This window comes from Zalophus californianus, chromosome 14, assembly GCF_009762305.2.
Source record: "Zalophus californianus isolate mZalCal1 chromosome 14, mZalCal1.pri.v2, whole genome shotgun sequence".
Taxonomy (NCBI): domain Eukaryota; kingdom Metazoa; phylum Chordata; class Mammalia; order Carnivora; family Otariidae; genus Zalophus; species Zalophus californianus.
This window is the reverse complement of record NC_045608.1, coordinates 47,552,722-47,571,818: the sequence shown is the minus strand read 5'-3', so window position 1 is coordinate 47,571,818 and position 19,097 is coordinate 47,552,722. Positions and strand designations below refer to the sequence as shown.

Genomic DNA, 19,097 nt, shown 5'->3' with positions numbered 1-19,097 from the left:
TAGAAGATGTCGGTTTTCTAGAAATGAAACAGGTTTTAGTGGCTGACCATTCCGTCTCTGAGTATTCGTCGGAAATTAATATTTATAATCAACGTGCAAAGAGGCTCGATTGCGTTTGTGACCTGCTTTCTTACGTATTTGGGGCGGGTAGAGATGAAAGCGGAGAACTCACAGCCCATATGCATTTACTGCCAGAGTGGAACTTTCAGAATCGTACCAGGGGACCTTTTGGTAATGTTTGTAATGTGCTGCTATTGTGATTTAGGAGAGAAAAATGCTACTGCTGGGCTTTATTTTCAACAGATTTTTTTTAAACATCAATTAATGCAATCAAATGTAGTACAGGGAAATCTAACTTTTTATTTACATTTCTGGGGGCCAGGGAGGGTTTGTTTGTTTTTGTTAGCTCCAATCATTTGAGCTGCACAGTATACGGTTTTCTTGGTATTTTCCAAATCAACTCAGTAAGTTATATTTAACGGTCTGTGTGAAAATCTCCACATGAGGAAGAGAAAACAGCTTTTGTAACTGGTACTATTTGTTGAGAAACAAATGACTCTGCCTTGCTTCACACAGTATGAAAATAATGACTTTTTTTTTTTTTTGGTTTTTCAACAACAGATTTACTTAATAAAATGAATCATATCGGGTTTCTAACCCATACCAGCAAAATTGAAATATGTTATTTCTTCAAGAATTCATCAGGTTTTTGAATGCCAAGTTTTGAACTCAATCTTGATGAATTTGAAAATAACCTAAAAGGAAAAGAGCATCATATGTTTGGCCTCAAACCTGAAAAGGGCACTAAGATAAGCCAGTAAGATAATCAGAAAGGTCTTTGCTGAAGGTACATTTTTCTAATTTTTCTCCCTGCTGTGATTCATTGTCTTAACTAAACACATATTATCAGCACAAGCTGCTGGACATTCTCCTGCCTTCCTAAGCATAGGGACCTAGTAAACTAATTATCATAGATGATTTAACTAAAAACTTGGTTACACGTTGAAATTTAATTATTTTTCTTCCCCATAATCTGAACCCTAGACTCAGATTGGAGCCCATTCCTCACAGTAACTACCCACGTGACTTTGAGCAAACTAGTTAGGCTCTTCTTAGGATTTGGGTTACCGAGACCAATCCATTTATAAGCAGATTAACTGGGAATCAGTGTGTATACACCCACACCACACATTTTGAAAATGACAAAATGCTATGTAAATATATGGAGGTGACTTATAATCATCCTCAGGTAGAGGTAATGAGAGGAAAATGTACCATCATAATAGACTTAGCATTGATAAGAGCCTCTTTCTTAAGGGACTCTCAGAAGGGGGTGGGGACAGAGTTGGCACTGTGTAGACACTCCATTGTGTAGACACTTCTTGTGCTTGGAAGTCATGTGGGCCTGAGCATAAAGTGTGATCTTTTGTAGTAGATGAGGTAATATGTAGACCTAATCGGGTGAGTTAAGGCCACAGTGACTACTTTGATTTGGAATTTCCCTGCTGTTACCACTTTAACACAAAATTTCTAATGTTCATTTCAAAAGACAGATGCCCAGAGTCGAGGTCCCCTGGGTATCACTCAATTGTATCGTTCTTGTTTCTCAGGCTGTGCCCTTTTGAGGGGGTGTCCACCTGTATTGTGGGTGCCAATGGGTAGAATAAGGAGGCTCAGAATGACCTAGTCAGGTCAAGATGCCCGTTGGTCATGTGCTTGCACATAAGGGTATTGTGACAGTCTTAGGTATATCTAATTCTCTGAAATTTTATTTTATTTTTATTTCTTTGAAGTAGCTGGACCAATATTTAATTAAGGAAACTTCTCTTCCCATTCCAAGGAATACAATTTATTCTGTTACTGGGCATTCTTCCCACATAAGTATCTTTGCATGGTCAGTTATTGTGACTGGTTGAAAATATGCTAAAAATATTTACTGCCCTTTATTCCTTTTTGCACATTCATACAGTGCTAATCTGTATTTTCTCACTCTTGTTTTAATTTCTGAACTGTCTTTCCTCCAGTATTCAGAAAAGGAGAAGTTTCGCTGCTGGTTCATGTCAGACTGTTTGCCTTCTGTCTCATCCAACAGTGACCATCCTACAGTATTATACAAAGTATTTACTTTTCTTGAGATTGTCAGATGTAAAAAGTCTCATGCTAATCTCTGTCTTTAAGAAACCAAACATTGCTTCTGCTTTTCCAAAGCAAAGGAGGAGTAGAAGGCCAAGACATCACCATAGGTCACCTTTTATCCTGAACTTTTATATTTTTCTTTACTAAGAATGAAATTGGTAAATGAGCTAAATATGACTTATTTTCAGAAAGGACATATATGTTATAGTAGAGTATCAGATTTCTACTTAAATTGTTCAAGACAGCATTGGAATTCTATGCTGATTGCATCACATCACGCAGGGGCCAAGCAGACCTTTTAAATATATAAAATGTTTAAAGCCATTGATAGATATTTTTGTGATTTTTTTTCAATAGATTTCCTTTTGGGTCAGAAAATTATCAGCCTTTCTTTATATTGACACGGTATACAATATTTAAATTTTTAGAACAGATCTTGAATCAGCTGGTTCAGGTTTTAGAAAAATTGTCATAAAGATAGGGGATTAAAAATTTATTGTGCCCAGAGCATCTTTATGATTTGGCATTATAGTCTTAGAAATATTTAATAGCTTTGCAGAAGGTAATATAAGGAATTGCTATCTAAGAAAGAGCAATCCTTAATTATTATGTCTCATTCTTCATTTAACAGATACACTTATTAACTAATGCGTGGTTTTTGTTAGGCCCATTTCATAGTCTTTAGCTTTGGGTTTTGACCTAACAAAAACACCTAGGAATCTGTACTTCTTCACTATACTTCCTAGCTAAATAGAAATAAGACAGAAATCTTTGTTACAACATAAATCTTTTGGCCTTCCTCCCTCCCTACCAACCTCCCTCCCTCACTTCCTCCCTTCCTTCTTTCCTTCCTTCCTTCCACTCTCTGCCTCTCCCTCTCTTCCTTCTCTTTTCCCATCTCAACAGATAATAATCTCTCACTTATGTTGCTCTTGACTGACAGGAAACAGAAGGAAATAGAAATGAGTATGATTCATTGGTATGCCAGTAACATCTTGGCTTCAGCATATAGTGCCTAGATGTGCTGGTGTATCCAGAATAATGCCCAAGAGAGAAAAGTAGGCTAGGAACATATTGAGCTAACCTATTTTCCATACATAACCATGGCATTACCTTTTTAGCAAGCCACACACTTAGGAATATGTGTGCAGTTCCAGTTTCTTCCCAATACTCAGTTTAGTACCATTTCAGGGAATGATACAGGAACTTAAAGAAGTATAATTAGCTATATAGGCAAAATAGAATGAAGAAATCAGTCTGTTTCTGAATAATTATAATTCCATAAAGGAAAGCTCAAGCCCAGTCCCTACAGAGTTTCAGGTGACAGTTTTACCAAATCAATAGGTTATTGGCCACTGAGAGAAAACATCAACATTCAGCCATGGTTGCCTTCTACGTCATGGGTTGTATAATCACAAGGGTTTCTTTCACGTTGACAGCTCAGACCAAAGCGCTTTACCAAGAATGGTGTTCCTAGCTGCTCTGCAGAATCTGGAGATAAAGGGAGTTTAACTTTCTATAACCAACAGGGGCTGTACATTAGGCAAGGCTTCGCTTCTCTTCGCTTCTGAAGGGAGAGGAGCACTCTTTAACAATAGTCAGTCCGGGAGTAGGGGATAAAGATAAAGTGGGCTGCAATAAGTTCAGGCTTTGTCTTGTCCAGGAGCAAAGGGGTGCCCAGGAGGCATGGAAATAGAAAGAACTCATTGCACATTACTAAGAGATCTAGAAAGACGGTAACTTACTTAGCTTAACTAACAACTTAAATCATTGTACTTAAGAGGAAGGAAACTTCTTTTTTTTTTTTAATTTTTATTGTTATGTTAATCACCATACATTACATCATTAGTTTTTGATGTAGTGTTCCATGATTCATTGTTTGTGCATAACACCCAGTGCTCCACGCAGAACGTGCCCTCTTTAATACCCATCACCAGGCTAACCCATCCCCCTACCCCCCTCCCCTCTAGAACCCTCAGTTTGTTTTTCAGAGTCCATCATCTCTCATGGTTCGTCTCCCCCTCCGATTTCCCCCCCTTCATTCTTCCCCTCCTGCTATCTTCTTTTTTTTTTCTTAACATATATTGCATTATTTGTTTCAGAGGTACAGATCTGTGATTCAACAGTCTTGCACAATTCACAGGACTCACCATGGGATGAAACTTCTTTTAACTGAGGGTTTGGTGGGACGGTGTGGTGTTGGCTTTGAGAACACTGAATTCTGGTACTGACCATGACCAAATGCTTTGCCATCATGAGTGTGTCAGTTACTATATCTAGTCTCAATTTTCTCATCTTTTAAACAAGTCTGTTGCTAATTAGATCATCTCCATGGCCACTTCTAACCTTTATCTAACATCCCAGCATTTAGCCAATTATATAACATTTACTCTTTCATTTTTTTCCCCTACGCATTCCTAGTTTATTGCTTCTTCATTTTACATAAAAAAGCACAATGTTCTGGGATCTTTGAAAATATCTGGCCCAACCAATACAGTTTAGGGAGGTATTTATTAGAATATTTCTTAGTAAAGGGATAACGACAAATCATGGTCAGCCAACTCTCTCAGGTCCTCACAATCATGTTTCCCATATCACTTTTCAGATTTCTCTGAGCCTTGGGAGCGTTATTTGCTTTTGGAGGGACGTTAATCACCTTATAGTAGTTTTATGCCATCCTCTATTTTTCTTTAAGCATAAAAGCTTTATCTACAATAGAGTGCGGAAGAAGCGAGTGTCTATAGGTTCACACACTGTATGTTTATTTTTCTTTTAAGTGTGTTGTTGCAGCTCTCTCCTTTGCTAATATATTTTGACACCTTATAGTTGTAACCTGCTGTTCTCTTTAATTGCTTATTGTTATTAATTATATAGTGGTAACGTAGTTGGCTGCTTGAGCCACTTGGCTGTAAAGAAATTCATTTATCATTATTGCCGTTGGAGCTACAGAAAAGTGCCAGCATTCTATCCAGAGATGAATGTTTTTGCGTTCACATCCAGTAAAATTTTGAACATGGGTCAAATCCTTAAGTGTTTTCTTTCTGCTGCTACTCTTCCCTTCTGCTAGTCTGTGCGTGGAATACCTTCATTTTCTCTTATCTTTTGTTTTCAGTCCTTGATTTGCTGCCCTTTCAGTGAAGTTTATATGTTATGCTCAGCACTCCATTTGGTGCACTGTCCAAACAGTCCCCTTCATTTCCTCCTCATCTAGCTAACTGTAAATTTTCCTTCCTAGGATTTCATTTATAATGCGAGCAATGTTCCTGCCTTCACAACTTTGTTACAAGCACATTTTATTTTAAATCATTAATGCTGATTGGACATTTTCTTAAGCCCCACCTTTCAATGAAAGTGATCGTTATGCCTTTAAGGGTAACTCTAAACCTCTTCTACGCACATGATAAATAATCAGATGTATTTAGAGTCCCAAATGGGGAAACTGCCGGTGCAATGAATGGATGGATGGATGGATGGATGGATGAATGAATGATGCACACATGCAACCCTGGGGATGCATCATTGCGCACACCCAGCTACGTTCTGATATCTGTAGTTTGTCTAAATCTGGGCTTAATTTAGAATTCATGACCCCACAGCTGCATGTGCCACGGAACAGCCAGGCCAGAGAGCTCCTCTGCCTTCTGGCAGCATGACATTAAATTCACACTAGTTAAGCCAACTTAAATTGAGCCTCCTTGAACCTTCCTAAATAAAACTAGTGGCCTTAATTACAATCAGGCAATTTAAAGGTTATGGAGCTCTAACTAGTACTGCAGTATATCACTTTAATAATGCACAGGAAAATTTCTCTAAGGGGTGGCATCGTTTGATTAGAAGAATTCAAGTTTCACAGCACATTTCCAATAAACTGTTTTTAGAAATCTTATTGCACTTATTGGGCCATTACCTTTTTTTTTATTCTTCAAGGCCGAGTTTCTAAGGTCACACCAATAGAACAATAAAAATGTAAGTCATTTGCAAATAATGTGCAGTATTGTGATTTTTGCACTGCTGCTTAGGATATTCTGCATACTGCCTGCCACCAAGTAGAAGGAGCAGGATAAGGTCCCTTGGAGATCTGAGATCCTTGCCCCTTTTACACCTTCGCACCCCACCCATTGCACCTTTAACTTGTGCTTCTGTAGTGAACCCCGATTCGAAACGCCACAGCCCAGATGACTCGGCAAAAAGTTGTCAATAACAGAAGTTTCCTAGAAAGATCATTAGCTTTGGAAATGCCTGACTAGTTTCTTGTCTTGAACCTGCGGGCACTAAAAAACCCCATGATTGTTGAGATCCATAATAGTTACAGAAGCTGGTGAACCTCATTCCATTTCTTTTGTTTGTTTTGTTTTGGTTTGGTTTTTATTTTGTTTTAAAATCATCAGCAATCACAAGCCATACTTTCTAGCAGAGATAAACAGCTTTTCAGCGTTTGGAGACTTTCTCCTTCAGATAACTAGTGGCTTTATGCCAAGAAGAAGGTAGACAGAAGAAAAGGCTCTGACCCTTGCCATAAACCCGGCAACAGTAACACGAACACATACCTGATGAGAGCCGTGTCCGGTGTGTGGCTCCCGTGGCCGACCCACCGCTGTGCAGAATTAATACTGAGTGTTGTACTGTCGCAGTCCTCCGAGATGTTTTCTTGATAGATTTAACTTTAAAGCGGGTTCCATTTAGTTTATGCTGCCTGAGCTATCCTCTTTCGATTTTACCAATTTGTGGTTTGCTTTCGTACAGTACTCGAAGGTAAATATACCTCTCCTTCCACCAGTGCCGGAAGTCCCAGATGTGAGGGCATTCATAGTAGGTATTTACTACCAAACGAGAGAAATTTTAAGCTGAGTGTAATCAACGCATACATCTGATTTAACCAATGAGTTAAAAGAATGGAGCTTTGTAATAGAAGAATACAGAACTATTAATAAAAATCATTTAAAAAAGTTAACTATGGGGTCATGGATGTGTGATCCAGAGCCTTCTCTGTGCCTTGGGGCAAATAAAAGGTAATTACCCTTCTTACAAAGTGTTCTTCTTTTGTATTTCAGATATAAAATGCGTGATAACACTTTTCCTCTTGAACCAAGGGCTAAGTTTGGGCTCATCAGTTTCTTGCCGGAGATAAACTGGCAGATAAGACAGTTATACTCTGCTAATGTTTTATTTACCAGAGGATTTTTATCGTATTTCAGGAAATAATGAAGGCAAGGGTAAATAGGGTAAATTTGGTTAGTCCAAATGTGTCATCACATGGTGCTTAATGTACCAGGGAATGGAGCAAATGTTTAAAACAACTGATAGGGACGCCTCGGTGGCTCAGTTGGTTAAGTGTCTGCCTTCTGCTCAGGTCATGATCCCCAGAGTCCGGGGATCGGGTCCCGCATCGGGCTCCTTGCTCAGCGGGGAGCCTGCTTCTCCCTCTGCCTGCCGCTCCCCCTGCTTGTGCGCTCTCTCTTTCTGACAAATAAATAAAATCTTAAAAAAAAAAGAAAACAATTGATAAATAATAAATATTGTTTTGGAGCTAGTCTCAGCATTTTGCTCTGATTGAAATTAGATGTTGGACTGGCAAAGTGTGTATTTCCCATAAATTCAATAAATATTTATTGCATCCCAACTATGAGCCCTGTCCTGTTTTAGGTACTTGGCATACATCAGTGCAGCAAACAGACAAAAGTCCTTGCCCTCCTGAAACTTGCCTTGTGGCACAAATTGATGAATAACCCCAAACTCAGTGCTTGGCACTCCCTCGTACTGAGATGTCCTGGGCTACCATCCACCACTCTTTAATAGGCGAGGCAAGAGCTGAAATGCATTACTGAATTGGAAACATGCTATTTCCAATCATATTGTATGTCTAATTTTATGCAAAAGGTAAGCAAATTTTTATACTGTCTTGTGTGCTCAGAAACTTGCTGTCAAGGCAGTGAACATTGCAGCACTGAAGATTAGGTGGTGAAAACTTTGTAAAAGAAAAAAGGTTACTTTCATTTATTCAAGTGAGCAGAAAGAAGGGGGAAAATTGACTTCAAGTAAACTGGATCCCTTTTGGTGCAATACAGTGGCATATACTGAAGGTAAAGCTTTATACCACAAACTAATTTTTTTTTTTTTTAAAGATTTTATTTATTTATTTGAGAGAGAGAGAATGAGAGATAGAGAGCACGAGAGGGAAAAGGGTCAGAGGGAGAAGCAGACTCCCCGCCGAGCAGGGAGCCCGATGTGGGACTCGATCCCGGGACTCCAGGATCATGACCTGAGCCGAAGGCAGTCGCCCAACCAACTGAGCCACCCAGGCGCCCACAAACTAATTTTTTTAAAGCCTCTCTGTTTTCTACAGAAACAGATCAAAGGGATGTATTTCAGACTTAAGTTGGTCGCAGTCCTCGCTCCTAACCCTCTCCCCACCCTTGCCTTTGTCAGGGCTAACAGTATTTTTACTGAGAAACATATGCTTCTTTCTTGTTTTCTTAGTTAAGAACACTTTTTCTTGGGGAGAGGAGTGAATGGAGCTCAAAGTGATTTTATCAGTGCATTACCAAAACCTGATTTTTTTTCTTAAATGAAAACACTTGAAGCCCAGCTTTTTAACTTTAAAGCTATTTGCTGGCACTTTATGTTTTCTCTGAGGCTTCAACTGCGGGCTCATGTTTTGATTAGGAAAGTAGAGAAGAAAAGGCTGACGACCTGGAGGTGCCAACACACTGGTCAGTTTTGGGAAAGATGTCTTTTGTCCACATGCTCATCCTTAATTTCAGATGTGTGCCAAAATATCGCTGCTGAGTCCCCACAGGTGGAGAGAAGCCACTTTTTAGTGGGTTGTTTTATTATGTATTGTTTGAACAGTGCTCCAGTGTTTTTTCCTACATGAGAATGTTCAAATAACTAATACCCATGACCGATAATAATAGCCAAGGAATTGGACAATACTGCATCTCAGAGCATCTAAAATCCCACTGCCTGCCTCTCCCATCCCGGCCCACCTGGACCTCCTGCTAGTTTCCAAGCTGCTGATGTTTATGGGGCTCCAGGCAGCCCCTGGGCTCTTTAAAATCTGCTGGGTACAATGCAGCCTACCCCAGTTGAATCATTTCCTGCTCCAGCCCTGCTGATAATGAGAAGTTCAAGACAGGAAATAACAGTGTCGGTATCAGTGGCTTTGCTTATAAAGTCCAAAAGCACTGTAGCCTTTAAGACCATGGGCCAAAACCAGGGAGTAACTGAGTTAAATGCAGCCTTGCACCTTGTAGGGCTCCTTGAAATCAAATTCTGGCCGAGACACACAGGATGCATATCATTTTGCTTTTCTCGGGATACCTAACTAAGGGTGGCACGTGTGGCTAGTCAAAGTTTAGGCACCTGGTGCTCATTTCCTCCTAGTATCCCCAATGCCCTTTCTCTCTTACAGTGTGTCTTACACTTGTATCTCGTATTCCTCTCTTGTGTGGCATAGCAATCCTGACGGTGGCACACATTCCCATACTGCCAGTGAGAAAATCCAGGAAGGAGCTAGCGTCAGTCTTCGTTTGCACGTTGCATTGTGCAGTGAAACAGAATAGAGCTTTTTAACTAGGGTAAGAAAGGGTTCACGTAATATTCAGGGCTCTCAAATTCGGCCCGACTTTGGGGGCTTGATGACTAATCTACTGGCAGACCTTGAGGCCTAAATAATAGTCTCCATTGCCAAATTAGCACCTCTGCATGTTTGTGTTGCGGGCGTGAAGTATGCACCGTATGGAACCCAACAAATCATAGTGGCCTGAGCGCTATGGACCTAGAGAGACGCAATGGCTGTGTGCATGGCAAATTACAGTACCGTCTGCCTATTTTTCTCCTCCTGGTTTCTAGGGTGAGCCAGTGTAGCCGAGGGGTGAGTTTTGTCATGTGTGGCTTTTCTTTGTTACTCCTCAGACCCCTAGCTTATAAATGTGTGCTTGGAAATTAACTCCAGGAAGAGGAGAAGCAGGGTTAAGGGTTGGGGGTTGGGAATTGGTTTAGGGCATAGTTTTCTTGGATTTAAAAATATATGTAAGGATATACTGGTATATGCATTCGAACTGGAAAAATTACAACTGCAGGGCATTTGATTCCTCTGTTTGGATTCCAAGGGCAGAGTGTACTCCCACTCAGATCAGAGCTTTTAAGTATGGCCCCTGCCACATGATGATGCACCGAGAAGGGTTTGTATCTTTGGACTTTAGCCTATAGATTTGTGCAGTGGAAGAGGCTGGAGGACCCTTCTGGCCAGTCTCGAGGGGAAATAAGAGAAGGAGTTCTACTTATAAACCGTTACAAATTGGTCCTCCGTAATGGCTGCAGTGTTGATAAGACGATATAAGGGGGCCCCCAGTGATTCCTGGGATAACAGCTGCATGTAAGTCAACCACTGAACATTTTCTTGTAGCTGCTCTAGATTTTTGTTTTTATTGAAGGAAAAGGAGTATAAACATGGGACACACAGTCTGGAGGCTGCTTAAAGTGTTTCTCTTGTTTAAAGCTTATATTGAAATGTCAGTGTCTTCTGTTATGCTAACAATTGCCATGTTGGAGCTTATAACTTGAGTTGTGCTTGAGCATCCAAATGGCAACTATTATTTTTTTCTGTTACAAAGCTGGCTGATTAATGGTTGTGTTCGTCCACGTTTTATAAATTGGAGAGATAGAAATGATCATTCCCCTTTGAACTGGCCTCCCATAAACAGATTTTGTTCTTACAGCACAAAGTTTTGGACATGATCATCACATTCCCGAAGGAAGGCATTGAGGTTGTATTGCAATTATGTATTCAGACTCTTTTCCTTTGCAACATTTAATAGCAGAGTAAATATTTACATTAGCATCAGTGTCTTCTATGTAGACTTGATTCCTGTTTACATTTATGTTCACACTTAAATGCAGATTAACAAGTGGAAGCAATTATTTGAGCTGGAATTTCTGTGCATGGGAAATTATTTCTCAATTATACCCACGCCATCTTTGGTCATGCTTTCAAGTGGTTGACCAGGATGGGAAGTCGCTGGCCTCCAACATGTTCTCAGTGGCGACAGCTTCACTCTTGCCCTTCCTGGCCTTGGACCAACAGTGCTGGCCACACACATGCTCCCCTCCACCAGCACACAACAAACAGGGCTTTTCTCTTTGTTCTGGAAAGATGCAGGTTTATAATGAAAGCTCCATATTCTTCTCATTCATTTGACTAAATTTACACTCTGATGTTTCTTTCTCCCTTTCCCTGTGCTAATCCCTGCTCTCACATGTACTTGGCTAGAATACACGTCAGCCTAGTAGTGTTCAGACTATTGCCCATTTCCTATGTAACCTTTTGGCCATCAGAATTTCAGTGTTGTAGTTAATAGGGTCTAGAGAGGGTAGTGCTTTTTAGTCTTTAACTTTCAAAGTCACCTACAAAGGCAAATTATACTCATTGTGGAAAATCTGAAGACTATAGATAAGCAAAAAGGGAAGAAAAATCTAGAAATTTCACCCATAGATCTCCTCTGTAACTCAATAAAAAAAAAAAAAATAGGCTGCACTAGCCTATTATATCCTTAATGGAATATTGTAATGGTTATTAAATCAATTGACTCAGAATCTCTTTTTAATAAATGAGTCAGACTGTATTATCCAATTACTGTCAGCTGCTACCTTTCCGGAGAGCAGAAATGGTTACTTTGATTGAATTTTTAGGCTTTTGGCACCTTTAGGAAGAAGGGAGATAAAAAGACAAGGTGCAAGTTGTGGCTCCGTTGGCAAAATCCCGAGCCTAAGGCTCAAGTTTGCCTGAAATCAGAGGTGTTGATAGCAGCACCTCATGAACATCAACTTTATTTATTTATTTATTTTTAAATGTGCCCTTTTTTTTTTAAGGATTTTATTTGTTTATTTGCTAGAGAAAGAGAGAGAGAGAGAGTGACAATACAAGCAGGGGGAGTGGCAGGAAAAGGGAGAAGCAGGCTCCCCGCTGAGCAAGGAGCCCGATGTGGGACTCGATCCTAGGACCCTGGGATCATGACCTGAGCCGAAGGCAGACGCTTAACCGACTGAGCCACCCAGGTGTCCTGAACATCAACTTTAAATTAAAGCCACAGTGCAACTTTCCAGTTCCTTACCCCCTCCTACCAGATAGCAAGAAGAGAGAAGCTCAGTTTTGAAAGGAAACGGGACTTACCTAAAGTAGATCCCCCAGTACTGAGGATTTTTTAGAATTTCTTTAAAAATTAAGACCCTGCTCTTCACCACACAATGTAAATAGAGAATATACGGGAGCTGAGTTAAACAGAGACGCTGAGTAAGGATAAACTTTTGAAATTCTTATTATAAATACATTTTCTTAGTTTGCCATTACTATCTCTGCCCTCTTCTTCAGTTAAAAAATACAAAATGAGTTCTGTTAACCAGTGGTAAAAATGTTCTGGGTCCTTCTGTCCCTCTCTCATTATCCATTCGACCCTGTGTAAATAAGCAAGTGTGAGCATAGGGAAAATGAGTAGGGAAGTTAATAAAGGTGGGAGAAAGGTATAGATGTGTGCCCTGTCTAGCTTAGAGCACACTGGCTTTCGCTTATCTACCATTTGCTGTGTAGTAATTCAGATATATTTTCTATCTTACTCAAATAGCTAGGAAAAGTTATTTGTTGGAAAAGACCTCTAACATAGAAATGAACATAGAAATGAAAGGCAGGTAGAACTCCCAACATGTTTTTTTTTTTCAATATTAAAATGTGCTGTTACACTATAAAGAGTTCTGAAAATGCTGGAAGCTATTGTTAACATTGCTATCACTTAGTGCCTTCACCAAATATGGGATTCATGAAAACTGAGTCTGCACTAATAATGCATAAATGCTTTAAGACTTTGTGTCACCTTCTTGTGAATTCACTTGACTAAATTTAGATTATGTAATGGTTTGGGATAGAACTTCTCTGTTTTCAGGATAGGAAATAAATAAAAATTGATGAGGATGTTTTCTTTGTATTCATACACATATATATTTCTCCTATTAGTTTTCCAAACAAAATACTCAGAGTCAAGAAACATAACATCACATTAAAGATCATTCTAACTTGCATAATTCACTTTGTGTTCACAGAACAGTCAGTCATTATCCCCTAGAAAGCCAACCAGGCTTATATATGTTTCTTCACAAATACTGTAAGGTTAAGAATTCTGGAACAAATGTGTATATCTGCTCACACCCATTGGCCGCATCTTGGTTCTTGTGCCAAACACATGATTTAAAGATGAAAGTTGAACTCCTGGTTACCTTCTTATCACCAAAGTAACGTATGCAGCATTGAGGAAATAGAAAACATTTAAATTTGGCAAGTTTTTCTGTTGATCAACTTACTGACCTAAGTCCCTACAATCAGTTGTGTTCCTGATATTTCTTAATATCTAAAATTTGGAAAAACGTTGGTGACTTTAGGATTAAAAAAAGAGAGAGAGAGAAAGGAACAGATGAAACCTCTTGATCTTATATAATCCCTAACGCTTTTTGTATAACCCCTTGTCATGTCAATATGCACAATTAAACTCCTTCTTACATAATTATAATCAAGGAATTTGCTGTGCCACCCAAATACAGAGTAGGTTTTTATCTCTTGTGAAATGTAGATAGTACTGGGTGGCTTAATTAGTGCTTTGCTTCTCTTTTTACAAATTCCAATCTTCTGCTTCTAAAGACTCATACTTGTGTGAGAAGAAAGATTAGGAATACAAATAGAGTGATTTTACTCCTAGTTAGCTAATAATAATTCACTTTGTAATTGAGCCTTTGTATTGCCAGTAATATTGGCGGGCGAAGGACTTACACGTGCGTGTTGTGTTGCACGGAAGGAGATACGTTTGGAGGATAGACTTGTTGCCCCCACGGTGTGAATATGCCTTTCATTCCCTAGACCGAGAATATCTGACACTCATGTTCCTTAATAACATTTTTAATCACTGCAAATAGGAGAAGATAAAAGTATAACTTGATAACAAGCTAGGTTAAATCGCAGCCCCTCAGCCCTTCCTCTCTCTGAGAAGTCGTCTGGGAGTTGGTGTATGGCAGAGCTTATTTGCTAAGATCCTGGACCCTGAGGCCAGGATGCCTGGAGTTCAGTTCCGGCTCCACCAAGTATTGCCCCTTTGACTCGGAAAAAAATCACTTAAACTCTCTGGGTCTCATTTTTCTCATCTATAAAATGGGACTGATTGTAGTTGTTAAATTAATTTCTATGTGTGGGCACTTAGAAAAACAGTGTCTAAAACAATTTAGAAAACACTAAAGAATTGTGAGGTGGTTCATTCTACTGCTACTGGTTTTCATTTCTTATAATTGCAAGTTGAAATAAGTTGGAATAATCTTTAAATTTTAAATGGCAGGAAGGTTTTAATGAGGACAAAAGCAACATAATAATGGCATCCAACAACAGAAACTCTTCACGTTATGTAGCAATTATTATTACATCAAAATATTTTTCTTTCATCTTGTCCCTAAGATACAAAGAAAAATCCAGGATGAGTCAAAAGTGAGGTTGCTCGTAGAAGCTCCTTTGAAGAAAGGCAGTCTGGATTACCGGGTAAAATTAAAACTGTCTTACAAAGTGTAGAGAGAACACTGAACTGAGAAGATATGGGGAACTGGGAGTCCCAAGCAGAAAAAATAAAGTACTTATAGGATATGCTATAAGCATGAATAATATTTCAAAATTGCCTGAACATCTTGGGAATAGAAAAAGAAAGTTGTGGGAATACCACTAAAAACGTTATAGTTAGAAATAGAAACTTGTAGAACCTTCTAAGTAAACCAGAGGAGAGGCCTGAGGAAGAAGCTGTCCAATTTTCTATGGGTCCATTATTTTAGGACTTCAGAAACACACAGCCATAAAAACATAATGGTGAAAAGAATACGCCATAATAGTGACATCTAATTATACCGGAAAAGCTGAACAAAATGCATTACCCTAAGACAAACTCTGCCTTCTGATTATCTTTGGAGTTTGAATTCCAGAAATGTTTTAAATTGATATAAATTCATAGGTAATGTGAAATAATAACCAAAACCCTTATACGCTACTATATATTTCTATTCGGTGATGGAAATCATTTAATGTGTGCTATTACAGTGAATTCACTCGTCTATTAAAGATGTGGGGGGTTTCAACTTTTCTGCTTATGTATTCTCCTTAACAGATGAAGGACTGAACCATGAATGCAAACTCTGCAGCCAGACCTTCGACTCCCCTGCCAAACTCCAGTGCCATCTGATCGAGCACAGCTTCGAAGGGATGGGAGGTACCTTCAAGTGCCCCGTCTGCTTCACAGGTAGGAAACTCTAGAAAGCTCCATGGCCAGATCACATCTTTCCTACCAAAGCATATCCCCACTGCTGCGGCCTTTTACGGATATGACTTCAGTTCAATTTAGGGAGAAGATGTTTGATTTCTGCTGATTAACATTGATTGCTGCCTACTTAAAGGCTCAAACGGGCAGGAAGGTTAACTGTCAGGATGAACAAATGGCATTTCAAGCTCTTGCAGAACTTTGCACTTTTCCATCTGGAAAACAACATCCAGGCTCTGTTCACTTTTCTCCTTTTGGTGTTGAAAGGTCACCAAGTCAGAGAGTGCCTGCACCAAGCGGCTTCTGAATCGCAAGCCGTCTGACTAGAATGCAGTCATGTTGCCCAGCCCATGTCTGTTATTGAAACACGGAGAATTTTCTAACAGTCCCCATAAGAAATAAAAAAGATATTATTAAAGCCTTCCGAAATTCTTTGAACTAGAAAACAGATTAGATAAACAGATTAGATGAGGCGTTTATTTCCTATGAAATTGGATTTTAAAAGTAGAAGTTGCTATAAATGTACACTTTTGAGAAGAAACTTTTATTGGATGTTGTAGCACTAGAGTCTTCAGCAGCAGTGGCAAAAAAAAAAATGTAAATCAGAAACTATAATTTGAACCCCACAGGGGTTGAAATATGATCACACACGTTTCTGGTACTCCCCCAACAGTGAGGAAGTATTTTGGAAAATCCTTTGTGATCATTTTGCATATGTCTTGAACTTGATGGTCAAGCCCCTCAAGGCTATGTTTCCTCTTATTTCTAAAAAAAAAAAAGCAAAACAAAACAAAAATATATCCTTCTCTCAAAACTGGCTTCTTTGTCTGCACAGCGAGATTCCAGACATTGATTATTAACCTTCTCTGTGTTCAGCCTATAGATTTCTATCCTGTGACAAAATAGGAGAGGGGCCATGTTCATTGCCCAGTTACCACAAGTAGAACTTGAGTGTCGTGATGGCTCTGTCTTCAACATTTGCCTGTGAGGCTCCTTCTTGTTCAGTAATTTCATCAGCCACCCCTCATGGAACTGTTTTTTGTTTTGTTTTGTTTTGTTTTATTGTTTCAATTTGTATTTAAAAATATGTATTGGGTTCGGGGTAGGGGGAAGCCTTGCTTTTTAAAATTCTTTTGTTTAGTTTTTTAAGTTTTTACTTTAATTCCAGGTAGTTAATATACAGTATTCTATTAGTTTCAGGTGTACAATATAGTATACACTTCCGTACATCACCCAGTGCTCATCACAACGTGTGCCCTCCTTCATCCCCATCACCTATTGTACCCATTCCCCCACCATACCATCCCTCCCCTCTGGTAACCAGCAGTTTGTTCTCCGTAGTTAAGATAAAAATATATATTGTTATATTTTTACCATAACATAGTATTTATCTTAAGATACCATGAGTCAGGAGTCTGAGTTCTTTATAAAAGCTCATAATAAGTCTTCATCAGGAGGACTGGGTCATAGATCGCCTCATGATTAAGACCCCTAATAAAATAGTTATTTGATGTTGTAGCCAGAAGCCTCATAAAATGTGCTAAGTTATATGGAGATTAGTTGCAAATCTGTATAAAAACCCCATTTCTTTTTGTTGATGTAGGTAAGAGACAAAAATGCATTAAACATGAGCAGTCTGCATTTTCTGTGCTGACAGACCTGAATTGTTTTAGTGTATCTTGAAGTAATTTTAGAAATAACAATTAAAAAAAAAAAAACAAAAAAAAACTTCCAATATAAAGTGTGTTAGGTGGGAGAGAAGAAATCTGAGTAGTTTTTTAAGGTAATGAGAAATGTGATTAAAATGTATGACTCACAAGAACAATATTCTAATATTTTAGGTTGGCGGGCAATTAGAATAATTTTAATGATTAGAGTGGAGTCAAAGTCAAATGCCAACATCTTTAATAAATCCTTTCCCTGCCTATACAGATTAATATTGTAGATACAAACTTTTTTAGGTCACAGTGCACCAGGCATCCATCAGAAGTCAGTTCTGCCAACCCAAACACTGCCTCTGGCATATACAATTTAATTATTAATAGTATGTCTCCTAGGTAAACTGTTACACAGTCTTAGGGCCTTGTTTTGTAGTCATTAAAATTGAACATGTTTATATTATTGAAACCCTTGCATTCAGTGTGTAGGCTGAGTTGATCTTAAAGTATCCAAAGAGAATTTACCTGCAGTTCTGTTTCACATTTATAGACAGTGCCCCAGAGTAGCTGTGGGATATAATTTTTAGCATTAACACATTTAAATAGAGAACTGTTTGCTAGCTATAACTTTAGGCAAATACAATAAACAGGGTTTTGGCATCTGTGATTTCTTAACCTGTGGGTTGCTGAGAAATAAGAGTCATTTCTGTTCAGACCGTGTTGTGCATTTGACAGTTTTCAGCTTTATTTTTAAGATTTATAGGGAGCGGGGCCTCGATAAACCTTTACTTTGGAGCTGTTTGGGTTGAATTAGGCACTTGGTAGAGTGCACTTTCACAAAAGCCAGCGACCCAACCACAAGCAGGTGTGACTCGGCCCTCCCCAGGACCTGGCAGTGGTCACACCCAGAAGGTGTGCCATTGAGGTTGCTCAGTCTGGGGCTCTTCACGGGGAGTCATCGACTGAGGGCATTGCAGAAAGAAAATAACCCAAAGTTCACCATCCTTTTATCATTTCAGTGTTTGTTCAAGCAAACAAGTTGCAGCAGCATATTTTCTCTGCCCATGGACAAGAAGACAAGATCTATGACTGCACACAATGTCCACAGAAGTTTTTCTTCCAAACAGAGCTGCAGGTAATGTCCCCATGAGGAGAACCGGGACTGAACTCAGTTGCTCTTCTTCTAGGCAACAAGGGCACTTTAACTCTGGATTCACAGTATCACTCACCCTGGGCCACCAGGATGCTCTGTGTGTATTGGGGCAAAGGGAAAATTAGAGGCTGGATTAACAGACACCAAAGTAATTTTGCCTCTGGCTGCTGTCAGTCATAAAAAGAACTGGAACAGACCTGTAATTGGACCTTCTGACCCAGTGTGATAGGCTTAGGGGTCAGGTTTATTGGACTGTGGGATCATTCACCTCGCTGTCATGGCCCATTCTCCCCAATGCTGTTTTATTCATGTTCTGTTCCCACTGGACTCCAAGCTGGATGGATGTCCAAGTTATTGTTGTCCTGAGGGGCTCAAAATTGGAAGGGAGAAGGGAAGAGAAGAAAGAAGCTGTACTCTTGTCTAGTATGTTTCTTCCACTTAATGGACTAGAACAATTATTACTCACTAACAGCCTCCTAGTTAAAATGTTGGCATCCAAAGACATTAGGTTTAGCCTTGAGTGTCCACTTGCTAGATATGTGACTTTGCATGGGTCCCTAATGTCTCTGAACCTCAGATACGAAGAAATGATAGACAAGCGTAACACTTATGGGGTTGCTGTTGGGTAAAAATGAAGTGAATAGGTCTGAATCTAAGGTACAAACCAGAAAATACAATACAAATTTTGGTTGGTTTTATTACTCTTGGCAATAGACTGGTAGTTAAAATATGGGTTAGAGACCTGGATGCTACCCTAGAAATGTTATTTATTGTAAAAGGAGAATTAACTCTTGTTTTGTTTTTTCTGTTACTTCATCTGAA

The 19,097-nt window shown here is 39.2% G+C and overlaps 1 protein-coding gene across 5 annotated transcripts in view; it reads left to right on the top strand.

The window, feature by feature from the left end:
* Positions 1 to 19,097, top strand: part of ZNF521 (zinc finger protein 521) — a 273,167-nt gene that overhangs the window by 228,058 nt on the left and 26,012 nt on the right. For all 5 annotated transcript variants that reach the window (XM_027577283.2, XM_027577278.2, XM_027577279.2 and 2 more), the window contains 2 exons: positions 15,315 to 15,446; positions 18,142 to 18,257. In XM_027577283.2, the coding sequence (XP_027433084.1) occupies positions 15,315 to 15,446; positions 18,142 to 18,257 (248 nt within the window). The remainder of the gene's footprint in view (positions 1 to 15,314; positions 15,447 to 18,141; positions 18,258 to 19,097) is intronic.